Source organism: Perna viridis, chromosome 15, assembly GCF_037379345.1.
Source record: "Perna viridis isolate PV_CMFRI_1.1 ecotype Kerala chromosome 15, ASM3737934v1, whole genome shotgun sequence".
NCBI lineage: Eukaryota > Metazoa > Mollusca > Bivalvia > Mytilida > Mytilidae > Perna > Perna viridis.
In genome coordinates, this window is record NC_142459.1 from 17,428,736 (window position 1) to 17,453,791 (window position 25,056).

At 30.8% G+C, this 25,056-nt stretch overlaps 1 protein-coding gene across 1 annotated transcript; it reads right to left on the minus strand.

Annotated features, from left to right (window-relative positions):
• Nucleotides 1-8,766: 8,766 nt before the first annotated feature.
• LOC148597214 (snaclec bothroinsularin subunit beta-like) lies at nucleotides 8,767-14,227 on the minus strand. Its single transcript, XM_088564193.1, has 6 exons — nucleotides 14,095-14,227; nucleotides 12,603-12,635; nucleotides 12,222-12,251; nucleotides 11,725-11,816; nucleotides 11,323-11,407; nucleotides 8,767-9,319 (listed from the first exon to the last, which is right to left on the minus strand). The coding sequence occupies exons 1-6, from the start codon at nucleotides 14,225-14,227 to the stop codon at nucleotides 9,096-9,098; spliced, it is 597 nt and encodes a 198-aa protein (XP_088420319.1). The 3' UTR covers nucleotides 8,767-9,095.
• Nucleotides 14,228-25,056: the final 10,829 nt, after the last annotated feature.

A 25,056-nucleotide genomic window follows, 5' to 3' on the forward strand; every position in this document is an offset into this window, starting at 1 on the left:
CAGCGGGAATACGTTTACTTTCTCTACCGCGGGAAATGCAGGTATGCCCGGAGTTGGAATTGGAGCAGGAGCTACTGCAGCAGGGATGATGACTCCTGGCATGGGTGCAATGAACGGGATGAACCAAAACAATATGTCACCAGCTGAAGTCGGTAAGTTAAACAGTATCACGTGGTCAATGTTCCGATTTTGTACGTAATGGAGTCCGCATTGCTAATTCAAAATTGTTTCTATGCACGCAAATTTAGTAACTTGTATTTATTTCGTATTCTTTCTGTATATCTATTTTCATTTTATTGTCGTTATTGGGTTTTGTTCTTGTTTATTAATGTTTAAATCCTGTTAACTTTTTATTTTCCTTTTGAAATAGCCTTCATCCCTGAAAATACATTTATATAGGTTGATTTATTCTATTATATATACGACTGTTTTTCTGTAGCTCATTCAAGAAAAAAAATTAGAATGAAAAAAATCACTTTCATTTCACAATAATTGTAATTTTGTTTTTTTTCAGACACAATGTTTGCTGCCATAGGACTTATACCGGACCAAATTTGTAAGTCATTCAAGCTCTTGTTTACTTTTCCGTAAAATATACTTTTTTCATATTTGGTTGTTTACTTTATTAGTATCTAAAATTTTAATTCATTTGTTTTATAATTTTCTAAAGAATGTTTTCGTATTTTAGTAGTGCTCTAAATTCATCAAAGAGAACGGATGTGCTCATATCTTGGTTGCAATAAATTTAGTTAAAACTTCTACACAGAGTCACAAAAGCTTGTCAAACTATCAGTTAAATATATGTTATTTTTGTATGGTATGGTGATGTTTGAGATTTAAAAAAAAATCTTTTTATATATTAATTTACTTTTTAGTGGATATAAGCGGTGGTGTCCATGGAATGGCATGTAAGTGAAGTTCTGAGATCATAATTATAATAAGTCGAAATTCCTTACCTTTGAAATTTGTTTTCCCATTAAGCCGGTCAATGAAAATGCGCGTGACGTTTTCCCTTTTTGGGGGGAATTCATGTAAGTAAGATTTACTCGCCTTCTCCCAAACTTTCTATTGAGATATTTTTTTTAAATGTAATTCATTGCTTCACTCTATATGGTAAATAATACCAATCTGAATATGCTCAAATGCTTCAATGTTGAAAAACCAAATTCACAATCTCATGTAGAGCGACCTTTCAAACTACTAGTGACAGAATAAAATTCTATTTTACATGTGAGAAGGTTTGTATGTTTGTTAGGGTTTAACGCCCGAGGAGCAATATTTCAGCTTTATCCAGGCAATGCACATGAAGTAAATGATAAAATGAAAATGAAATGATGATGAATTGAAAAAAAAAATGGGATGGGACACAAAGATAATGGGGTCGACAAATTTTGATTGCCACTTGAAATAGGGAGAGGTGGGTAGGGTCGGGCATATTAGCCTCCTGTGGCGGAGCCCTATGTTTCCTACACCGGGAGAATACCACAGAAGGGTTTTTAACGTTCGAGGAACGTGGCGTTTTCCCAACACGGTACACCGCTATGGTTTGCGGTCAGGTTTTCCGTATTATAGCCTGACAACCGCAGCATGTAACACACCAGGTGTACCCCATTCCACCACCTGGGGCACACAACCCAGTTGCTCTGTAGGCAGGGCGCCTTAGCCCCCTCTAAGGTTCTGAGCACTATTTAGTCGCCTTTTGCGACAAGCTTAGCGCTGCTGCAGGCCTATTCTTTTGACCTTCAGACCTGTACGGGTCGAGAAAGTATTAAGGAAAACAAAATTAGAAATAATAAAAATAACAAAAAAAAACATTATATTATTAATATGTGTAGAAACAACACAGCCAACGAATACTCGGTAAATTAGAACCAATGTAATTTGTTGTATCTCTCAGTTTTATTTTAAGTCCGGGATGCTCAATAACTTTAGTTCCTTGTACGCGTTTTTTTTGTAATTTCGAGTTTGTTTGAAATTTGTTTGTGTGTTGTTTTGTTCAGGTTTCTATTATCCTAAAATTAATTGCATTGATTACCGTTGACAAAAACACATTTTTTATCATATATTTATTATGTAATGCTTTACATATTTTCCTCTGAATGGCTTTAAATACCAGAATTTTTTTTAATGTCATTGCTTTGTTTTCTACTTCAAATAGCTGCTTTGCCACCAGATATAAAAAGTAAGTAACAACTTATTAAGTTATGATATTGTAACATATATTTGTGAAATTTTGTCCGTCGGTCAAATTCAATATGTGAAAGGTTTAATCTGTTAGATGATGAAATTTCAAGCTTACCAGGCTTTATACAATTTATTATGCGTTCGATGTTGTTCTAGGTCCTGGAAGTATTGGAAGAAATCGTCTTTAGGCAAAGTTGTTCAAAATATTGAATTTCCGTATAAAACAATTCATTTAACAGCTGTGGTGTTACCTCCTGGAACAGCGGCGTTTCCAATAATAACAATGAATAACGTATAAACATTGCGCTTTTAATATAGATAAAAATATCCGAATCATGTATATTTTTTTTTTTATTACGTAAACTATTGCATGACAATCTTAAACTAACCACAGAGAAGTATCTACCATCCAGAATCAACATGTGTTGTTGTTGGATGTTTATGGATGCAAGGTTTTGTGAATAATTGAAACGAAACTAAACTAAAGTTAAATGGTCGATGTTCACAAAAAGCTGAGATTGGTTTAAGTTTACACTTTTTGTTTTTAACTTAAATTTCTTTTTTTTAATTTCAACTCAATTGTGATTATTATTTGTTTTTTTTTCTTCCTCAGTGAATGCTATTGCAATGAGAGCACGTAAGTAGTGTCTTCTATCAAGGTTTACCCTCCATAAATCATTCAGTAGAAAAAAAAAAAAAAAAAAAAAAAAAAAAAAAAAAAAAAAAAAAATTTCATCGAAGTTTCACATTTATTTCAAGAAATGGCATTCGCATATTCTACAAAGAGTAATCAAGACAATCAAGGTTATAACGGTAATCAAAGGAATGTAATCCAGGGACAAAGACCAGACAGAAAACAGACATACACAGCAAAGAACATAAAGTAACTAAAATCATACAAACAAAGTAACAAAAAGAAATGAGTAACTTGGACTCCACTAAAACTAGGAGCATGGACCAGGTGCACCGGTAGTAAAAAAGTCATCTGTTTTTCTCAGTTTTCATGGTGCAGATGGATACACCATAACGATCCATGAGATTGTTCAAAAGATCAATTTAAATGAAGAAAAAATCAATATCTCGACCGGAATATTCGTTTGAAATGTTTCCCAAATTCTGATGACGAATAAAGCAATGAATGGAATCGTGAGTGCAAGTGAACCATTACATGGCTTTGTACATGTATGCATGCAAATTTAAAACATTTCTTTCAAGGGAACGTACTATTGTTGTAATTAAGGCACGATCATACGTCGATCAAATCTCACTCTCGAATACTCTGTCGGATTATTTTAGTATTTAGATAACCTTGTCATGTTTACCTTACTTATTTATGTGAATCAAAACGTTTGAGATGGCGAACACCGTTCCGGTTATCTTCATTATTATTTGTAAACGCAATACACAATCCACAAACTAGTCCGATAATTATGCAACTGGCCTACGTTAATGACTACAAATTTGTTTCATTGAGTCATGAAACATTATTATTATTATTATTATCATTATCATTATCATTATCCAATTAAATTGGCACATTTTAAAAGTGTGCAAAGTAATTGTAATTTTTTTACTATGTTTTATCTTGTTTTAGTTGGTTTATTTTATTTATAGATACACGATTGTGATGTTGTTTATAGATACACGATTGTAATGTTGTTTATAGATACACGATTGTGATATTGTTTATAGATACACGATTGTAATGTTGTTTATAGATACACGATTGTGATGTTGTTTATAGATACACGAGTGTGTTGTTGTTTAAAGCAATGGTAAAACCGATGTCTAATATAAAGATGTACAAAAAAAATTGACAATTTAATACATGAAGTTATTTATTATTTGTATCTGAGACAAACAGAACATAATGATTTTTTAAATTTTTTTTTCTGTAGGAGGTTTAACACCAGATCAGATAGCAGATCAACTTGGCGATGTCATGCAAGCACGACGTAAGTGAAGAATATGTTGTAATAAAACAAAACAAACAAACAAAACTCTGACGCCAAAACTACATCTTAACAGAACAACACATATCTATACCAATATAAAATCTGAAATACATTTTTTTCCAGAGGTTGCCGTAACTATACATTTTTTAGTGGGATGCGATGTGCTCATTCTCTTTTGTTACTTTGTGTGTATTATTTTAGTTTATTTTATGTTGTTTTTAGTGTTTGTCAGTTTTGTAGAATTTTGGTTCTCTTGATTACTTTGATTGCAGAGTTTTTTTTTGGGAAAAATGAAGTTTTACATTTAAAATGTTTCGACATAAACATATACACACGTATTTTGGAATGTGAAAGAATGCGTTATCATGAAACTTGCATAATGATATTTTTGTTCATTGTTCTGAACTTTCGATTTAACTTTTGTTTCACAGGTGCTAGAATGAGAAGTAAGTATCTTTTTTTTCTTGGGTAAAGCTACTTACATTTACTAGTACATTTAGTTCGGATACTGCGAAATACACACAAATTTAATTCAAAGTATAAGACTAAAGAACTATTCCATCACTTTTATCAGCATATAATTTAAAGAGTCATTGTATGTTAATTTATGATATGCGTGGGACTTATAAACTGCATTGCCTGACTTTCTCGTACTTCGTATTTCTTTTTACATGAATGAAATACAAGTGAAAACTGTCTAAACCGGTATGAAAATAGATAGTCCGAACAGTTGTCCATACCAGTCATATTTTAAATCTTTATTTATCAATTTAATTGTATACTGAACCTTGGTAAGGAGGTAGAACTAGGGTAAGGGACATAACTCTTGAAATCAGTGATATGTTTCTATTATATTCAATTTCACCAGAGACTTTCAAGCTTTCCATTGAAAGAGAATGGAATCATTCCAAGTTACTTAGATGCGTACATAAGATTGATGTAAAATGTAAGCCGGCATATTAATTCACCGAATAAGTTTTAAATTTCAAAAATGGTGCGGCCTTGATAAGTATCTTTCTAGGTCTATATTTATTCAAATTATTCGAAAGCTGACAAAATCAAAATAAATAGTAACAACAATGTCGTTTAAAATTATTAATAGCAATATCATAATTTATATTCAAAATTAATTGTACTTGTTATCCGTGTCTATTTTCAGTGATGGGCTGAGCAGAGATTATGACCATAAAGTTATTTGGATTCAAATGTAAAATCAATATGAATTACCTATTTTTTTTTATTGATATGTTTAAGAAGAGATGTCTTTTTTACCAAAACAATTAAAACTATGTCTCTACAAATCCTATTAAGTTATATTTTTAACTATTCAATTCAAGATGTTAGAAGAGTGAGCCATCTTTAATCGTCATGCACAATATTTAAACACAAGTATATTATTTTGCGAGATATTTCTACATTCAATAATAAAAAACCCAAACAAACCGTTAATTTTTTTTTTTTTTTTTTTTTTTTTTTTTTTTATGTCTTTGGTTTCTAATAAAGTTAGGCTTACGCTATGTGTGCAAGATCTATCAGTTTTACTTGTTGTTGACTTTTAAAGAATCATGTAAACTGAATTAATTTTGAGAAGCAAGAGCGGTTATCTTGAATAGAAAGGGAAAAAATAGCGTTACTAAATCAAGCATACATCGATTGAACTTAATACATAATGAGTCTTTTTTGTCTTTTACACTTAAATATATATATATATATATTTAAATAGTTGATTGTACTTATTCGATCCTTTACGACAAACATCAAGTTTTTAGTTTTTGATGCACAGCGATCGGTGTGTTTGACATTGTATCAATAAATCAGTGATTATTTTACTCTCTTGATATGAAATGCTTAAATTTGTGATATTTTGTTCGTCAATATGTTTATATAGATTATATATAACTTCGATGCAACGATTTATATGACGAATAAAGTGTTCCTTTATACAAATGCATTCTTGTTTATCTTGACTCTAATTTCTCACTGATAATAATTATATAATAAACAACGATTTGCAATGTATGAATGTGATATGAATCAAGCTTGGTATGATAATGACAGTTTTAGTTAATATATGGTTATTGCATAATAACAAAATGATACTCTTATGTTTTTCACACACGTTTCCCACATCCAGTATTAACATACAAGGATCATATAATTATCATTTGACTATCATATATATATAATCATATGGTATATGCCACATTTTGTGTGTACGTTACTTTCGTAACTTCATATATTAAGTACTTCTGTGTCAAAAAATCAATCATAATTTGTGAATTGTGTAGATAAAAATAAAAATATCAATTCATTACAGAAATTGTATTGAATTGTTTCAGTAACTTTACATCATAACCTCGAGAAATAATCATCAAAGAGCTTATAACATTTGTCCTTTTAAGATACTTATAAATTAAATTAAGTGGAATGCACTTTAGGAAAATGGCGGGAAAATTTTACTTTACTTTTTCCCTATACATTTTGTATGAACAGTCAAAAAATATATACATAACAGAATGGTACTTGAATGATTCGATTAACAATACACAAATGTCTCATGGTAAAAGGGCTTGAGGACGAAAACGTCGAAGAGCTGGTTCATAATCCGGGACAAGGTCCAGAAAACAGATAAAACGACAACTGAAATCTTACATATAGAAATTAGAAATGAAAGGAATTAACGACGAACCAAAACTACAGCACTTTAACGGTGAATATTGTCATAGTGCATAAGTAATGTGAAAGAAACAACATGGACACGCTTTTAATTAATTTTTTTATAAAGCTCGGTGATCTATTCTAACCGCTATGAAGTACATTTTATGAAAGAATTCCCACATGAAGTCAGCTCCCAAAACAGACCACCTCACAATCATTATGTTTTGTGTACTACTTCACTAGATTATTGGACTGGGAAAGCGACTTATGCAAATGTTAATGTGGCGGGGATACCATCCCCAAAGGTTAAAATGAACAGAAAATCAACAAATACACCATCGTAATCTTATTAACATAGTTAAAATTTATATGCTTAGGAAAAAAAGACCAAAAGGCTTCAACAAGTGTGAACATACCTTTAAGTATTGTCTGTAAACGATGCTATTTGGAATATTTCGTACATATCAAAGCGTAGAAATATTCCTTAGGTACATGTTGTATTCCATAAAATCATAAAGTTGTACTTAACTTTGAAATAGCAAACACGTTATCATAATACTGATATCAATTATATGATTCGATTCTACATTGTTTAACGAAGTAGATCTTGTATAAGGAGCATAACATCACAACACATTAGTCAATGAATCTAAGTACTTTTGTCGTGCTGGTGCTGTTTCTATATCTTTTACTGTATCTGGATAAAACTGCGCATGAGCAAACACATAAATTCAACTCCGTGCGCAATAGACATGATACAATGCAAATCCATAACATTTCAGATTTTTAGCTCAACAGGTCCGAAAGGTGATGTCTGCGTTTGCCATTATTTTGCGTCCGTCATTGCCTGTCGTTGTCATCGTCGTCACTGCACTGTCTGTTAACATTTTTTTTTTTCAACAGAAAAATTTCCTCTCAAATTACTGAGCGGAATTATATGAAACTTTCCCCGAATGTTCCTTATGGTATTATGCACAAAAACAGCGTTAAGACTTTTGAATCATCAAAAAGCATGACCCCTCTTGTTATTTATAGACCACCGTGGTCAAGTCAGAAATTTCTTATTATATCTCAAAAATAAAAGAGATATTTGAAATAAAATATGAGCTCTACAAAAACTTCCAATGAGTTGTTGTTGGACAATTCTTTGCTATAGTTATTACCCTTGAGATTGTGTATACTGATTGTTTCGGCAGGTGTTGGCCAATGTCTTGAAAATAATATTTGATAGAAAAAATAATTTCAATTGATGAAATGACCTTTATGATAAGGCCTACAAATATCTCCTTGATCAAAATTGTCCGACAACTTTTTGTTAGAGTTATTGCCCTTGTAATGCAATACTTTACGTTGTTTTGCAGTTTTAGCCATTATCATGAAAACTATAATAGATAAACTAATGACTCATTGTTGGAGTTATTTCCCTTGAAAGGTGAAATTGACGATTTTGCAGTTTTCAACCTTTATTTTTCTTGAAAACTATAATTGATGGAAGAAAACTTTCAACTGATGTAAATATCTTAATGATAAGGCCTACAAAAGTTTGGATCGAAGTTGTTGGATGACTCCTTGTTAGTATTTTGATTTCAGTCCTTTATCTTGAAAATTATAATAAACAGAAAACAACTTTTAATTGATAAAATGATCTGTATGAAAAGGCCTACAAATTTCCTTTTAAATTGAAGTTATAGTATAACTTCTTCTTAGAGTTATAGTCCTTGAAAGGCCAACAATCGCATTTTTGTTTTATATCTTGAAACTATAGAAACGCCATTGATAAAATGATCTTTGTGACAAGGTTTGCAAAAGTCGTCTTTGGTGGAAGTAGCCAGATGACATCTTACAGTTTTTTCCACTAGAAAGCAACAAACTGGCATTTTTGGCAATTTTCTTAGAAACCTTTATAGATAAACGAATTACTTTTATTTGATGAAATGAGTCTTGTGGTAAGACATACTAAAATATAAAGTTTCATCGAAGTTATAGGACTACTCTTTATTTGAGGTATTGCCCTTGGAGGACAAACATGAAACATTTAACCAGGTGCGCGATCCAGGCTTTTTGGAGCCTCTTATTTAACTTAACAGTTTTTTATCCACTTTAAAGAAAATTAAAAAAAAATAAATAAATACAAAAAATAAAAAAAAAAAAAAAATAAAAAAGAATAAAAAAAAATATTTCTTAATGTTATTTATTGTAAACACTATTTTTTGTTTTTTAATTTGTTTTTTTTTTGTTTGTTTTGTTTTGTTTCTTAGTTGGTTTGATCGGGTCTTGATAATCTGTTTTATCATCTCTTCATTTCTTTTCCTCACAAACTAAAAATGCTGACCGTCGATAATAATCAACTCTCCATTTTGAATTAAGTCTATAATCCATTAAAGCAGTGTTGTCACCCTTTTTACTCGTTTCCCCATCGGCAAAGTCTGTGTAAGTAAGTTTTGTACCATCCATCCATGTAAAGTTGCCATTCTTTGTCCAGTCTCTTACTCCTGTGTGATAACATCCTCGTACAGGTTGATCTTTTGAGGTATTTGAAATAAAAAACCAAATTATATAAATATACAACGAATTGCTATTATGACAAAGTATCAAGGATAAGGACATTGACGACTGTGGGACTTGTAATGATGTTTATGAATCAACGAATTCCACGTAGCTTTTGTTTCAGTCATAGCATTGCTATGGTCGCTATTTTTAGCAACTTAAGTTAACTTATTTACAAACTTTTCACGTAACCACGATCAGACTGAAAGTATACAGAATGTGAAAGTTCCCAAATGGAGATATCGAAATTGTTTCGTTACGCATTAAGTATACAGTTTCACTTGTTTTTAAACAATTGAGATAAGTTAACGACAATTTTAAAAAGACATAAGGTAACATCTAAAGCTTACCATTGGCAGTATAGGATGTATTAGTGGTTTCAAGCTTTATGTACCAGACCATATAAAATTTAAACACTACCGATGGTTAAGTGATTCATGGTGTAGAAAAAAAATATCGAACACACGATGCTTTCTTAGTCTACACAGGCTATACAATCACATAACGATAATCATTTCTATCCATGTATTCAAATTTGCACGTTTTAGAAAATCGTACATTTATCTCCCACTAAAATCAACCAAATCAAACCAATTCATGAACGATGACTTTTGCAAAATGCCAATGTCATTTACAATCTATATCATTTTTATCTCAAAAGCGCAACAACCAAACGAAAAAAAAAGACTGGCTATGTGATCAGTAACTATTTCTGAACAAGAAATTATCCTGAATTCAGTAGGTTTTTTTATATGCATGAATCACCTTTTGTCTGATTTTTATAAAGACCATTACTTGATGCAATGACTATCAAAATATACTGATTGACGGTAATTCTTTATGATATTTCATTTGATTCACCAATATTTTTTTATCAGACAGGAAACTAGAACTTTACCCTGACTTTCAGAGAAGAGGAAGGATATAGTCAAATAAGCTTCTGAAACGGTATTGTGTTTAGCCTTTGTCGATGTCAATACTACATATAGTTTAGTGTTGTCATTTTAAGTAAAATTTACCAATATGAAATATGTATCCCATTCATGAAACAAGATGTCTTCAGTTAGATTTCCCGTCTTACTGGGTTGACAGCACACATAACTTAAACGCTTACATTGTACCATCTGATGTACTTTTTCTCTTTTGCTTCAATTCATAGTGGAAGTATGGTAGTTTTTTAATGTGGTGAATGGCCAGTTCCTTTTTTTCATTATAAAAGTGTAATCAAGGAAACCAAGGTGATAGCAGTAATCAACAGAATGTAATCCAGGGACAAAGATCAGATACGGAAAACAGACATACACAACAACGAACACACAGTAACTAAAATCATACATACAAAGTAACAAAAGCAAATGAGCAACTCGGAATTGTCATTTATGTTTTTCATTATGTTGTTATGATCCTGTATGCCTTTCTTGCTTCTGGTGTTTTTTTTATCCAGAACACTTGAAATATTAGGTCTCTGAACTGTCTTTCTGTTTTGATGCTTCATCGGTTTTCGCTGATATGTATCATTATTGTACATAAAATGTAATTTAACATTGTTCTCCTTACTTTTGTCTTTATAAATGTTGCAATTCTATTTTTAACAATATTGAATAATCTTTGCGGAATTTAAGTAGTAGTCTTTGTAAGGAACATGCACATTTTGTAATATGTACTATGTTATACAAACCAAAGAAGACTACACATTTTTATATTTGTAATTAAGTTGTTTTGTAGGTCTGCAGTATTACATGTTAATTTATGTTTTCTATAACATTTTAAACAAAATATCAGAAATAAAAATATGAAGACTTTCCAACTATGAATCACATTTTGCGTGATTCTTAGCTCGAGTACAACTTAACAGGATTACTTTGTTGTCATTAGTGATGGCTTTTGAATTTGTATACAATTGATACACTTTTTTTAATTATTACTCTCATTTGTTTTCATTATAACAGTTGAAATATTAAAACTAAAGTTATATTACCTCTCAAATAATTTCTGATAAAATTTGCTTCCAAAGCATTGTCTATTCTTAATACATTTGCTTTATGAACTCTTTCACAGATGAGCTAAAATACAAAAAAAAAACAATGATACTCAATATAATATACAACCAATGTTCGGAGCAATTAGAGTGTTAAAGGAAAATGGCCAAATGAAAGGGAATAAAATTAAATTGAAACAATATAGAAAAGACACCCACGAGTAAAGGGAACCGATGGAAACGGTCGAAATAACCCTGCCGAAAAGAAATAAAATCGCTGCTTATCCAATTTTATTGGAACCAGTCTAAATAACACATGTACTTAAATACAATGATGTAAATTAAGTAATTTCAACACAACTTCTTAGATTTATGTACATGTATAATGGCTCAGAACATTACCTTAAGAACAACCCAATCTGCCATAGGCCTCTTCAAATCTAGCTTATAACAACTTCCACTATAATACTCCCATCCATCCCTACAGGCGGTCGCTGTAAATATTTAAAGTTCAATTCATTTTAACACAACACTACGTTGTATTGTTAGATGAATACCTCTAATTTCACTTCTTCATACATAACATTAACTTTCAAATAAGCTTTTTAGCGTTATGTCATAAATCGTTTCATTACAAAATGATAAAATTATCCCTTGTCACATACTGCATGGAGAAATATGATGTGAAATTTAAATCTGCCGATGAATATTTGCGCAAGTGATATTTTATTGAAGTAAGATTAGTATAATCAAATGTACGAAACTTGATAAGTAAGTAACTCATTTCTGCATCAAAATTACTTATTGAAGTGTAAAAGATGACTTCTTTCCTATATATATTATTCCCGTCCATCAATCATATCTTAAGCTTTTACAATAAAACTGTAATATTTTCTTACATCTGAGTGATGCCACTGTCTCCGTAAAATCTAAAATATATCAAATAAGCAATTCAAATTTCCATGTTTGTGTTATTTGTTTTATTAATTATTACATGTAATATGAAATAAAGTGTGTACTTTTTTTAGAACAGAGACAAATGTTTTCTTTTATTTTTATTTTTTTTTTAATTTTTTTTTGTTTTTGAAGTTTATTACTACCACAAAACATAACATAATTTCGCATACTAAATGATAACTAGCAAACGTACTCAAAATGCATACTACACGTATCTGAACCTTCCCACAAGGACATATAATTGTATAGTTTCTAACTTATTTTTAAAATATAGTAAATTCTTTTTGCTTTAGTGGTAAGTAAAGCACAACAACTGTACTTACTTTTCTCGAGAGTAGCCAACTTCGCCGTAACGTCTATATTGTAGAAAATATTGAATAACGAATTTTAACGTTAGATATGCTTACAAATCTACCAACTAAAATTATAATTTTAATATGGTTTGTTTTGTAAAAAGATGTATATATGCATGTTTGAATGTATGAATATGAATAAAATATATGTCTAGAACTGCGTCACCATCATATATTTGTTAATGTCGTCAGTACCAATAAAAGTACTTAGCAAATAAAATAATACAGTGTATGTTACAATGGTCCACGTGTGATGTTCTAGTGATTACAAATAAAAAATACTGTAATAAATGGCCAACTACTGAAACGAAGTGCGACAAGCTATAACTGAAGGCAAAATATCAGTATTAAGAGCTGCAAATTAAATCTTTAATATGTGTATAAGTACTGTGCTAAATTTGCATAATATTGTTAAATAAATTATGGTTACATATTACATAAATAAAGAACAATTCACAACATAACAAAAATGGCTATTTACAAGTGCTTAAAAGTGGCAAATTATGACGTTTTATATTTACATATACAGCTCTCGAACGGGATAAACTTCCTATTAACATCATATACCATCCCCCGTTCCCGAATTTCCATAGAAAAATCCCCAACCCCTACAGAATTACCATTGCATATGTCTTTCCAGAATTACATCATAAAATACAATTTCATATTTTGAAATTCTTGAAAATCAAAACTAGTCTGGTCCTTGTCCCTGGATTACAATCTTTTGATTACCGCTATAACCTTGGTTCCCTTGATTTAATTTCCCAATCATCCCCTTTCAAAATCCCCACCCTACATACATGTAAACTATCTACATGCCCCTTCCCAATTTCCCATTCCCATCCCCCATATATCATATGGGAAGCTTGCCCATGCAAATACTGTATAATTACTGTGCCATGTTTGAATAAAACTGCTTTAATATTTTTAGAGTAACACATAACACACATTAGGTACTGTTCCCAACATATAGTGACGAAAAATGGCTAAGTTCGACATGCTTTAAATGTAGGGAAAAAGTAATGTTTAATAATAGGAGGGAAATAACTTCAATATGAAGATCATCACCATGTAAATTTTAAATAATATTAGTTAAATACTTGATGAGTTATAAAATTCAATTGAGTACCCATTAATGCGACTGACAGAGTAACGACCAGATGGATTGGAAGGGCTTTTTGTCCTGCTGTCACCGTTTTTGACCGAAGCAAAAATGAATGAAGTTTATTACGAACACAGAACAATTTCTCTAGTTAACGAAAGGAATAACTTATTACCATTGTGAATGATAACTAATATACTTATTTCCAATCATGTTCCTTTCAACTAATACATGTACTTAACCTGTCTGAATCTTTCCACAACGACACAAACTCACATGTTATTTTGTATATAATTCATTTTATTTTATGTATAATTAATCATAAAAGTTTTAAAACATTTTATCGTATGTATTACTTACTTTTTTCAAGAGATTTAACATTTGCCATTAAGTTATGATATTCTGGGAACATTTCTAAAACAGATTCATCGTCCTCCGATGCTGTCTGTGCACATACGACAACCAATACAACAGACAAAGCAGTCAATGTCATCTCCTAGAAAGATACATATACGGAAAAATAATTGTTAAAATAGGTTTTGGTACCATTTCATTTTCAAATCAAAAGGGAAAACTGGTTTCCGTACATAAAGTGTAACGCAGGAATAATTCACAGGATACCAGTACAATTAAGTTTAATGAAACTTTCCTTCATATGGTTAATTCAGCACATAAACTTAAATACATCAATATCTGTAGACTTTCTGGACAATTTTGCATGATTTTCTCTGATATTTGGTGATAAGACGTCTAAAATCATTTATTTCAAGCGAAGTAAAATGAAAAGAAATATAAAAAAGTATGTGGTTCTGACTTGACGAGAACGCATTAAATGATGCAAACATAGACAAAATGCATCTATATGACTTCCGAATCGATTTTTGTCGAATTTTGAACGATAAAGAGAAGGTTTAGTACATACATAATAAAGAGACTGAAGCCAATTGTGCTTTTGATACGGCTAGGAAACTTTTTTTAATTATCTGTTCGATACAATAAGTAAATACAACAACTATATTATATTTTAAGACAAAACCGGCAGTTTACAAAACCGCACGGGAAAAAAGCATTAGTGGAACTATTCAATTTTTTGGAAGAAAATAAAATAGTGTTTTTTTTTTTTTTTGTTAAATGTTGATAAAAAGATAGTTGAAGCTAGAGGATATGATAAATTGTAATGATGGATAATCTAAAACCTTATACTGTCTATAATATTTTAAAGAAAACTCACCTTTTGCCTCAGTCTTGAATGTACATCAGAAATTCCTGTTTAACATGTTTAAATACATAACTATAGGAACATATGACAGGATAATAACATCATAATAAACTCCTAGTAATAGTCATGTGAAGTAATATAGTTCTAAATATGTGAATTCAGATCGCTATATAGACATAAATGTGAGTTTAGCTTCTATTTTTTCTACAGAAATGACCACAAATGTTGTATTTGTAAGTTTGTACTATATATAGATCTATTTTAGCTGAATCTTTTGTCAATTTATTTCCCTTCACACATTAAATTGCAATTTACATACACAATACGTACAACATATGAACATATAAGAACTGTCAGTGAACGATGCCTTAACGGGACAAGCATAATTTTCACGTTGCAAACTTCTTTATCTTAATCTTTAGGCGAATCGATTTGTCACTTGATTGTATCTGCTCGTGATAATTTTTCGTTCAATCTTTTTGTTTGGTTAATCATGCTCAGTAATTACATTCGGCTCTCAACATTCAGCCTTAAGGGGTTTTGTTATATTTTGAGCCGTTCAAAGTATATCACAAATCCACAGTTTCCAAATCGAAAATCAAAATATCTTCGATAGTATGAGGATGTTGAGAGGAATATTAGTAGGGGGATGTGTCGTCTGCAAGCAGGCTTTTATTTTTTAAAATAATGCTGACCTATCAAAAATCGATATGAAAGCAGGTCATTACCCGTTTTCAAATAATTTAACGGTCAATGCAAAATAAGTCCATATGTCATAATTACTACAAAGTGTAATCAAACAGATCCCTTCTCCAGTAAAGGTAACAGTGGTGAAAATAGAATTGAAATATAAACAAAATAAATTGAAAGGAAAAGTAAATGAGGAAATAAACAAATTTCATTTATAAATAGGATTGGGTAATCTGAAAACTAGTTTGAGTCGGGAATTCCATATACAAACCGAAGGTTTGAGACATGTTGAAATATTTTGTTTTGCACGATCATAATCATTTGTGTATAAAACTATCTGCATTACAAAAAAACAAAAAAACAAAAAAAACAAAACAAAAACAAAACAAAACAAAAAACAAAAACAAACAAAAACAAAAACAATAAAAACAAAATAAAAAAAAACAAAACAAAACAAATACAAAACAAATAAATAAAAAAAAAATTAAATTAAGGTAATTATTGATTCATCCAAATTGAAAATCGGAATATGTACTGCATGTTCCGTTTAATCGTTTGAAGGTAAAAGTCAAACACACCTGACTACATGTATCATGTGATTTATTTATAACTTTGTCAAGATCGTAAAAACACACGGGATATTTAAATGCCAAGCGGGCTTACGACGCTTGTAGCGTTTATTTGTGATTTGGAATTCTTTTTAGATCAGATAAGGCAAGACACTTTTAATGTACAAATGATAAGGATAACAAGTATTACACAAGGGTTTGCCTTGTGCGTATAAACATATTTTATGATGGACAAAAATAAAAAAAAAGTCATGATAAATCATATTAAGGATTGGTTCATTTGTTCATATTTTTATAATTCATGTTCTTAACTTCGGTTTACAGGTATCTATCTATAGAGGTATTCAATGTCATTTTCTTCTTTTATCAACACTTTCTCAGAGTCTTCATCTTTCATGGCAAAAAATCTCCTGTCCATGTCCAAAATGAATCAGTCTAAGCCCATACAGTGATTTGATCATAACTTGCTTGTACTTTGTCAGGTCTTCAGTGATAAAAGTATTATCGGGATCATTCTTCAGGTTTTTCTTCAACAAGCATATGTTGTTCTTAATCTTCAACTTTATAAGTCGACATATGATTTGACCCTTTCCATTTGTGATTTTTCCAATTGTGTACGAACGATTTATATCATCTACTGTCAACGCTGGTTCTAAATTAAATTTAGTGTTTACTATGTTGACTACAAGGTCATCATTTTTTTTTTTTTTTTGGGTGGGGGGAGGGGTAGATCATCTTTGGTCATTTGTACATTATGAAATCTTAATGATGTCCTACGACATTATTCGTGCTCAGTTTGCATTATGTACATTTCCGTCCTGATAGATCAATTTTCTGCGCTAAGATAATTATCGGCCTCTTTTAATCCTCCAATTTGTGTGTTAATGTTTTGTATTGATTTTCAACCGATTTGACCTTTTGGTCGACATAAAAGTTGAGGTTCTGATTTTCTTCTTCAAGTTTTTTATCGTTCGATTTTGCTCTTGAAGAAGTTTATTCAGCGGTCCAATAGCCGTAGTTACTGCCGTAGATACAGCTTCAGGCAGAATCGTTTTAATATCTGTTTTAAGTTTAAAAATCAGGTCGGTTTTTATTTTTGTTATCAGCGAAGAATTTATGGACTTAATTACATCTGGTTGAGCGAGTGTTTTAATGATTAGATCCAACATATTAAAGCTTTCCTCTTGTGTTTGGAATGTTACGGGGTTGATCAGGGAGGGTCCACTCGACATGTTTGATTTATGATTACTGGACACAGATTGTGATCTTGGGCGACTGCAACATCGAATGTTTTAAAAAGGTTCCTTTTTCTAGATGCACTCCTACCTCTAGCCAAATTGTCATCATGGAAGTTCCTAATGTTTGTTTGTCTTTTATCTTATGTCCGTCTGTATTCATTTGAAGAACATGAATGCGCTATTGATATAAAATATTTTATGAATCAGAAAATGAGGTTAAAGGCCTGACAAAAAAATGAAGTCTGTATTATAAGACCGACGGAACAGAGCGGAATGATGGGCTGATTAGTATACGGATTGTAAAACATGTCTGTCAAACGGAGTGCACATGTCGTCGACAAAATTATCAAATAACAAAAAACAAACAAAAAACAAAAAACAGAAACAAACACAAAAACAAACAAACACAAAAAAGAAAACAAAAAAAATCTTTTGGTGTGTTTTGAAGATGATTCAGGTCCATTTCCAAACAAATTCAAGAGATTAACTATATGTATCTTTACATCAGTTCCATCTTTCAATAATCAATAATGAATAATGTTTCTGATATTGAACTGGAAGTGATTTTGACTTATATTATAATGTATTGAAATGTTTTGGTAAAACGCGGTTGTACTTTGGTGGTTGTATTTAATGGAAATTGTCTAACAAAGCATTAGTTTTGTTAGAATAATTATGAAATATTTACTAGTTTGTTCTTTTTTGTTTTTTTGTTTTTTTTTTGTTTTTTGTTTTTTGTTTTTTGTTTTTTTGTATTAAGTAAAATGGTTCAGTTTGCTATCTTTTTATACACATTACAAGTGGAAAGATATGTAGTGATGATGCTAACCGTTTGTCCTTTCCTCTGTCCGTTTGCCTCCAATATGCCGCGATGAGACTTATGAATGATGGCGACAACTGTTTGAATTAATGATCATGCTGATAGGACTATAATACCTTTTTTTAGAAAATGTTGAATAATAAATCAAATAAGCCAAACGGTATGTTCAATTTCAACTTGAATTCAATATTAAAAGGACGTAAATGTATCATACAATGAACATGACTTTGAAAAAAAAATCTTCATCATATTATTTCTCTCAGATGTTTGAATAGTAAATAGATTTAATGCTTTAAGTGTTTTTGTCTAGATACTATATATAGTAACATGTAAGTTTTGTAGTGTCTGTCAACTAATCGGCATTCCGAACGACAAATATATCTCTGAACGATTTTTAACGTTTGTAAAGTTCTAAAATTAACAGATAAAATCTAAAAAGGGTATTGATTTGAAGTCAATTAAATTTCATTTTGTGATCGCCGATATGACAACTTCGTGTTTTGGTATGTTTTATTACGTGTTTAAACTAATAATATATTAATTGTACATTGAACTAAAATTAAATTAATTAAATGATACACCCCATGCTTAGGAGCACGAGTACTGTTTTAAATCTACTAAGGCGTCCATCGTAGACTCTTAAAAAAATGTAATAAGACATTGTGATTTAAATTGTATTTGGAAAGGTGGTCCTATATAATGTGACAGTACTGGCAAATACGTTTCAATTTACCTTTCTTAATATAGTTTGACAGCTTTGAAATCGTACCTATGAAAATAAACGTTATAACATGTATTTTGAGCAATGAGGTCTTGAAAGTTGCTAGTTGTAGGGGCCTGTAGCATTGAAAAATATTGAACTGTTTCTTGAATTGAAAGGATTATTTAGTCCATATGTGCATACAATTGTCTAGGGGAAATATTGCAACTATGGTAATCATGAAAACAAAACCTACAGTTTGATTGGCAGCAAAAATACTAATGTACACGAAATAAAAATAAAATAAAAATTGACTTTTTTCCGGTCAAAAATGACAAAACAATGTAAGATGTAAACGACCATACCCCCTTACCAGGAGGAGGTCACAATTATACAAGAACTGTTTTTATTTCTAAGCAGTTTATACAAAATGACCTATTATTGAACGTTTTTACTTTTTTTTTGCTTTTTTGGATAACACATAATCCGGCCTAAACCATTTTTAATGCATTTAATATAGTCTATTCAGAGATCATAACCATTCCTCATACTTTACATAAAAAAGCTGATTCGAAGTAAAATCGTTACATATATTTTGAAAAAAATATACACCGTAGAGGGCCTATTCATCGACACAGATGTCGTCACGGTAACAATCGGATATTGCAGAATAGCCCGGTTTGCTCAATGACAAACTAATCGTAAACTTGATGCATATCAACTTAAAATACTTAAAAATAAGAATGTGAAACATTAAAGACAACTAATCTGGTAGTGTTCTATACAACCTACATATTTTATGTCAATTTCTAAAGCAAGTAGTATAAAACGCTCACAAGAACACAAGAAATACATCTTACAAGGAATACATCTTGCACTTTATTTTTTCATTATAGCACTGAAAGTTGCTTGACATGTACTATAAAATTCATAAAAATCATCATGGTTGACTTATTCCTATACACCCTTTTCTCATAGTAAGTTTCATCACAAGACTTGCTTGCATTTTGTTATCTACTCATGATTTCTAATTGGGAAACTCTATAGGTTATCATTATTCCATATCATATATGTATTAGGAAATTCGGTCATTGTACATATTAAGTGATGACCCATAATGACCTACCAATCAAGTCAATAAGAAACTTAATTACGTCATTAATGTGATTATATAAAATGTTGTTATTACATGTTTTAATTCAGATTTTAGGACCATTTGAACCGAAACTCTTAAAAGTTGTATTATAATTCCCATGTGGTTGACTGTCACAATGGTGATTGAAGCAATTTGACAACGTGCAAACAGAACCTTTTTTATAATTCTCCAAAATTGATCTTGGAGGCTTATTTAAGTACATTTTAAGTACAAATCCAACTAATCTCAATAGGTTAACTGGTGCTAAATGTCTCCCAAATTATTAAAACTGTATCATATGTAAGAGACCTGACCTTCGCTTCAATCATTTTTTTTTTCATTATTTCCCAGCTCTTGGTTATTCAGACTATGCTTGTTTTAGGAAGAAATAAATGTCTTATCTCAAACTTTTATCGCAACACAAAAGAAAACAATAGTTAATAGAGGAAATATGTCATTTTGTGAATGTGCATGTCATTAGTCGCTGGAGGAGCCTTTTTATCTTATATGGAAAACGACGTGACCGAGAAGCTTGGAATATTATATCTGTCAGCTGATCTCACGTTCTTTGCAACAAGGGAGAAGAAAATTACGTTACAGAACGAAATATAATGGCTTCTTCAATATACCAGTGAATGAAGTGATAGCTACAGGTAATTTTTGTTAACTATATCAATCTATTTTCTATAATTTTTTCTCATACACTTAAATACCTTGGTCCAATAATGATGACCCAACGTTTAACACCAACTTGACATGTTTTTAATTTTCAATTTCAAGGTTTACCACTAGAATCAAGAATGATTATAACCATGCACATCTCTATACTGTATAGCTGAAGTTATCTCAATCTTCGAAGTTATCATAACAGAAATATGGTATCAACGATAACCAAGGATGTACATGTGTATCCATGTGTCATCCTACATTCTGATCTATTCTATGTGACCATTACATGTGTATAATTCAGCACTAGTCTATAGTAATTTTTTACTTTCGTGTTTGATCTGCTATTGATATGATAGATACATGGAAAAATGCATACTAAAAACCCTTCGCTATGTAAAATCTTAATCATAATTACATGATATTGAAATTTCTGTACAAATGGTATTGAATATTGGGAAAAAAATTGCAATGTTTCGCATTTAAAATGCATAATTCTGTTCTGCACTGAATATCAGTTTAGATCCAATGGGGAATTTAGAAGTGCATGCATGTGTATGAATTAAGGAATAAGTTCACTTTGATATTTTATAACAATGTTTCAGAAGCAAGAGTGTATTTTCATTTCCACTGATTTCTTATAATTACAAAGGCATTAAAAATCATGAAAGAGCTGTATGTTTGCTTGATTTTCACCAAAATATAACTGCTGCGAACACAAGATAATACTTTGACAACCAATTTCATACATGTATCCTATTTATCACCAAAATTGTATAATTAGTTCACAAATATATATTTTTAAGAAACACATGCGACTCAATTTACATTTATAATTTTAGGATCCTCTCTTCTTACTACCTAAACAGTTTAAACAAAGATTATATACATGTACATAAATGTATGTATGTATTATCCAAGTGATGTAGAAGATGACCAAGTATGAAAGTCAATTGCTAGTACAACCAGGTGATTTAATATATTCCATACTTCAACGTGCATTTTAAATATACCCTGACACACATAAATGCATATGGGTGATGCTTAATTGTAGCACTGTCTATTAATGTTTAAATGATAACATCTTGACAATACATGTGTCTAAGTACTATTATTAAATGAGACATAGCTTATATTTATCAACCACCCTTATTGCAACACTACAAATAACAAACATGTACTTGAATGTATCCGAAGAAGAATTATACTTGGCATTGTTCTAAATTGTTAGCTGTGGCTTCAGTTGTTTCATTTTTAATTTTAGCAAATCACAGTCATTTTGTCTGTCTAGTAATACTGTAGCTTGCAATTTCCTTAGCAAAACTTATTGTTATATGTTTGGTCCATAGTTATTACATGATGTGTTTGATATTTTTCCCCATTTTTTTTATTATGGTGGACATGGATCTATAAAGTGAAAATAGTTAATATCTTTATATAAAGATTGTAATGACCTTTACAGGGCCCTGGTATTACATGTTTCATTATAAGCTCTTTTACAGTCAGTGTATATATATATATATATATATATATATATATATTTATATATATATATATATATATATATATATATATATATATATATATATATATATATATATATATATAAAACGTCTCAGAATGTGACGACTCTATTCGCTACACTGCTCCATCGGATCAAATTGATACAGGGAAGATAACGTAAACTTATAAAGGGGTCCGAAAAAATTTCCAACGATGATAGAACTGTCTAGGGCGTTGGACTTAGTGCAGGCGGTGTTGCCATAGATGTCTCAGCGAAACCAGTTCGAGTCCCGAGGAGGGAACGACCAAAAATTTGCTTCGCAAATTTGACAGTTCTAACATCGTTTGGAATTTTTCAGACCCTTATACATATATATACTTCCAACCATGTCTTACGTCATGCCACGATGTCGGCTAGGTCAATAGAATAATAATTTGTTTATATGGACACTTAAGAGCTGTCATGCCCACATTAAATAAAATGGAAAATAGAACGAAGTAAGAGGAGTAATGAAGCTTAAAGAGGCAATTTTAAAGAATACCCTTGTATTTGTTTATAGACAACAACATATTTATGTAAAATTTTTAAAATGTCCTTACAGACAAACAGGATGTGTGTCTTACAATATGGCAAAAGAAAGATTTACTAGAGGTCAAACAAGTATAGGAAAGATTTTCAGAAGTAATATCTTTCTTGCATTCTCATTTATCATAAGCATAAACATATTCATTAATTTTAGTGCTTTAAAAATTTAGTACATTTGTACTTAACTTTGCACGTACGCAGAAAAAAAAAACAAAAAAACAGAAGTTCTTTATTATATTACTTTGTACTTCTTGGATCAGTTCATCTATAACCATACAGACTGCCTGAGTTTTTTCCTACGATGGTCAAATAATTCGAATATATTTTATTAGTTGATTTTTCATGTGGCTTAACTCTACTATTTTATCATTTTAAATCGACAATCAAAATTGATAAAGCAGTCGCCAGGACCTAAATATATGTAAAGCATGTTAGCATATGAAACTCTTTCTTGTACCGCTTCAATAAAATACATCAATTTATCAAAAAAAAAAAAATATTAAATTATCTTCCGCAAATAAACAACAACAACAAAACGCAAAATTACTCTGAATAGCATATTGTTTGGTTTAAATTATTAAGATTTTAATTAAAAGCAGTTGACGTCTAACCTCTGTTCAGTACATGTGCCAGTTGTTCATTTCTGTCTTAATGTATTCACATTAATATACAAGTCGTCTTCATTTTTCCATATTCAAACTGTTCACAAATGTTCCACACATTAAAAGCCATTTGCTCTTTGTGACAAAATTCTTACACAGACTTATAAATAAAAGGGTTACCGAATCCCCAAAACCATCACAGTTTCTTAAATTGGGAGAATTTCTTTGAGTTTAACCGTTATGCCAAAAAGAGTTGTTCTCTATTATAAAGCCACATAATACATTACTGTCCAATACAGGAGCCGCACGCTTTGCAACCCCCCCTACTCCGTCACTGCTGTATACCCGTATCCCAAAGAACAAACAAACAAAAAAAAACATGCCGGTTCAAACAAACTAAAATCTGACAGCTAGGTTGAAACAAATTGTGTACTGATCTTATTTTTAAACAATTTTATGGGGGGTTATCGATCCATGAGATCGGGAGGGAACAAATAACAATTGAACTATTTTTTGATAGTGGCATAGATGTTTTGATAATTAAAATTTCCCAGAAAATGTGTAAGTGTGCTGTATTCTGTGTAAAGGTGTAAAGGGACTTTGAAATTTAAAATGCATAACTTGTCTTTCCTTCATCTAAAATATTCTAATACTTCGGGTTTTATGTCCTAATTGTAGCATTTGAGCTCTGGATGAATATATTAAAACTGAGGGATGACAGGTAAATATCACGTTGTACATTTTGTAAATGTATGTATGGCCAGGGTTGATTTCAAAAATTGAAGCTCAAGTTTGAATGATTTGACAGACAATTCATGCCTGAACACAGGATTTTTCAAGGGGGAACAAGCTTAACCCACCAGAGGTCTGGGGGACTTTGACTTAGTTACAATTAAATTGAAATGGCGATTTTTATAATACTCTCGCTTATTGGTTTTCAAAGGGGGTGCAGTCGCTCCCCTCTGTGTATGCATCTGCAGTCTCGACCTTTTGTTTACTATATTGAATTTCGAATTGAAAAAAAATGTCGGAGAGTTTTATGTTCATTGATTGAAGTGTACCATATAAACACGCTTTAACGTGAATAAAACGCCGACTTGTTCACTGCTTCGATGCTACGTTAACTTTTGTGTTCTACTTTAAAGACTAAATGTGTATCATTTGTGCTGAGCATCATGGTGAAATTTATTCAGAGGGTTTCCAATTATATAATTTAATACAAGAAGTTTGTGTTTTGATACGTTGATCCCAATTTATTTTGTTTATCTTATCCTTTTTTTAAGCTAAATGTTCAAATAAGCGACATCAATTGATTCAGTATACGAGTATTTTGATTTCAATTATAGTATAGAAACTATTTATTACACATTTCCGCCTTCGTATTGTAATGAGCTGGTATTAAAATTTAGTTTCATTTAAAAGAAAGACGTCGGGTATGCTAATGTGTCATATATCGAGATCCGAAATTAAAAAAATATCACCTGTGCGCTTGGCAAAATATGGAAGGACGAACTACTGCCACCTTGACGTATAAAATCAAAAAGTCATGGGTAATAATTTCAGATTTTTTCCTTCGTCATGTTTCTATAATTCT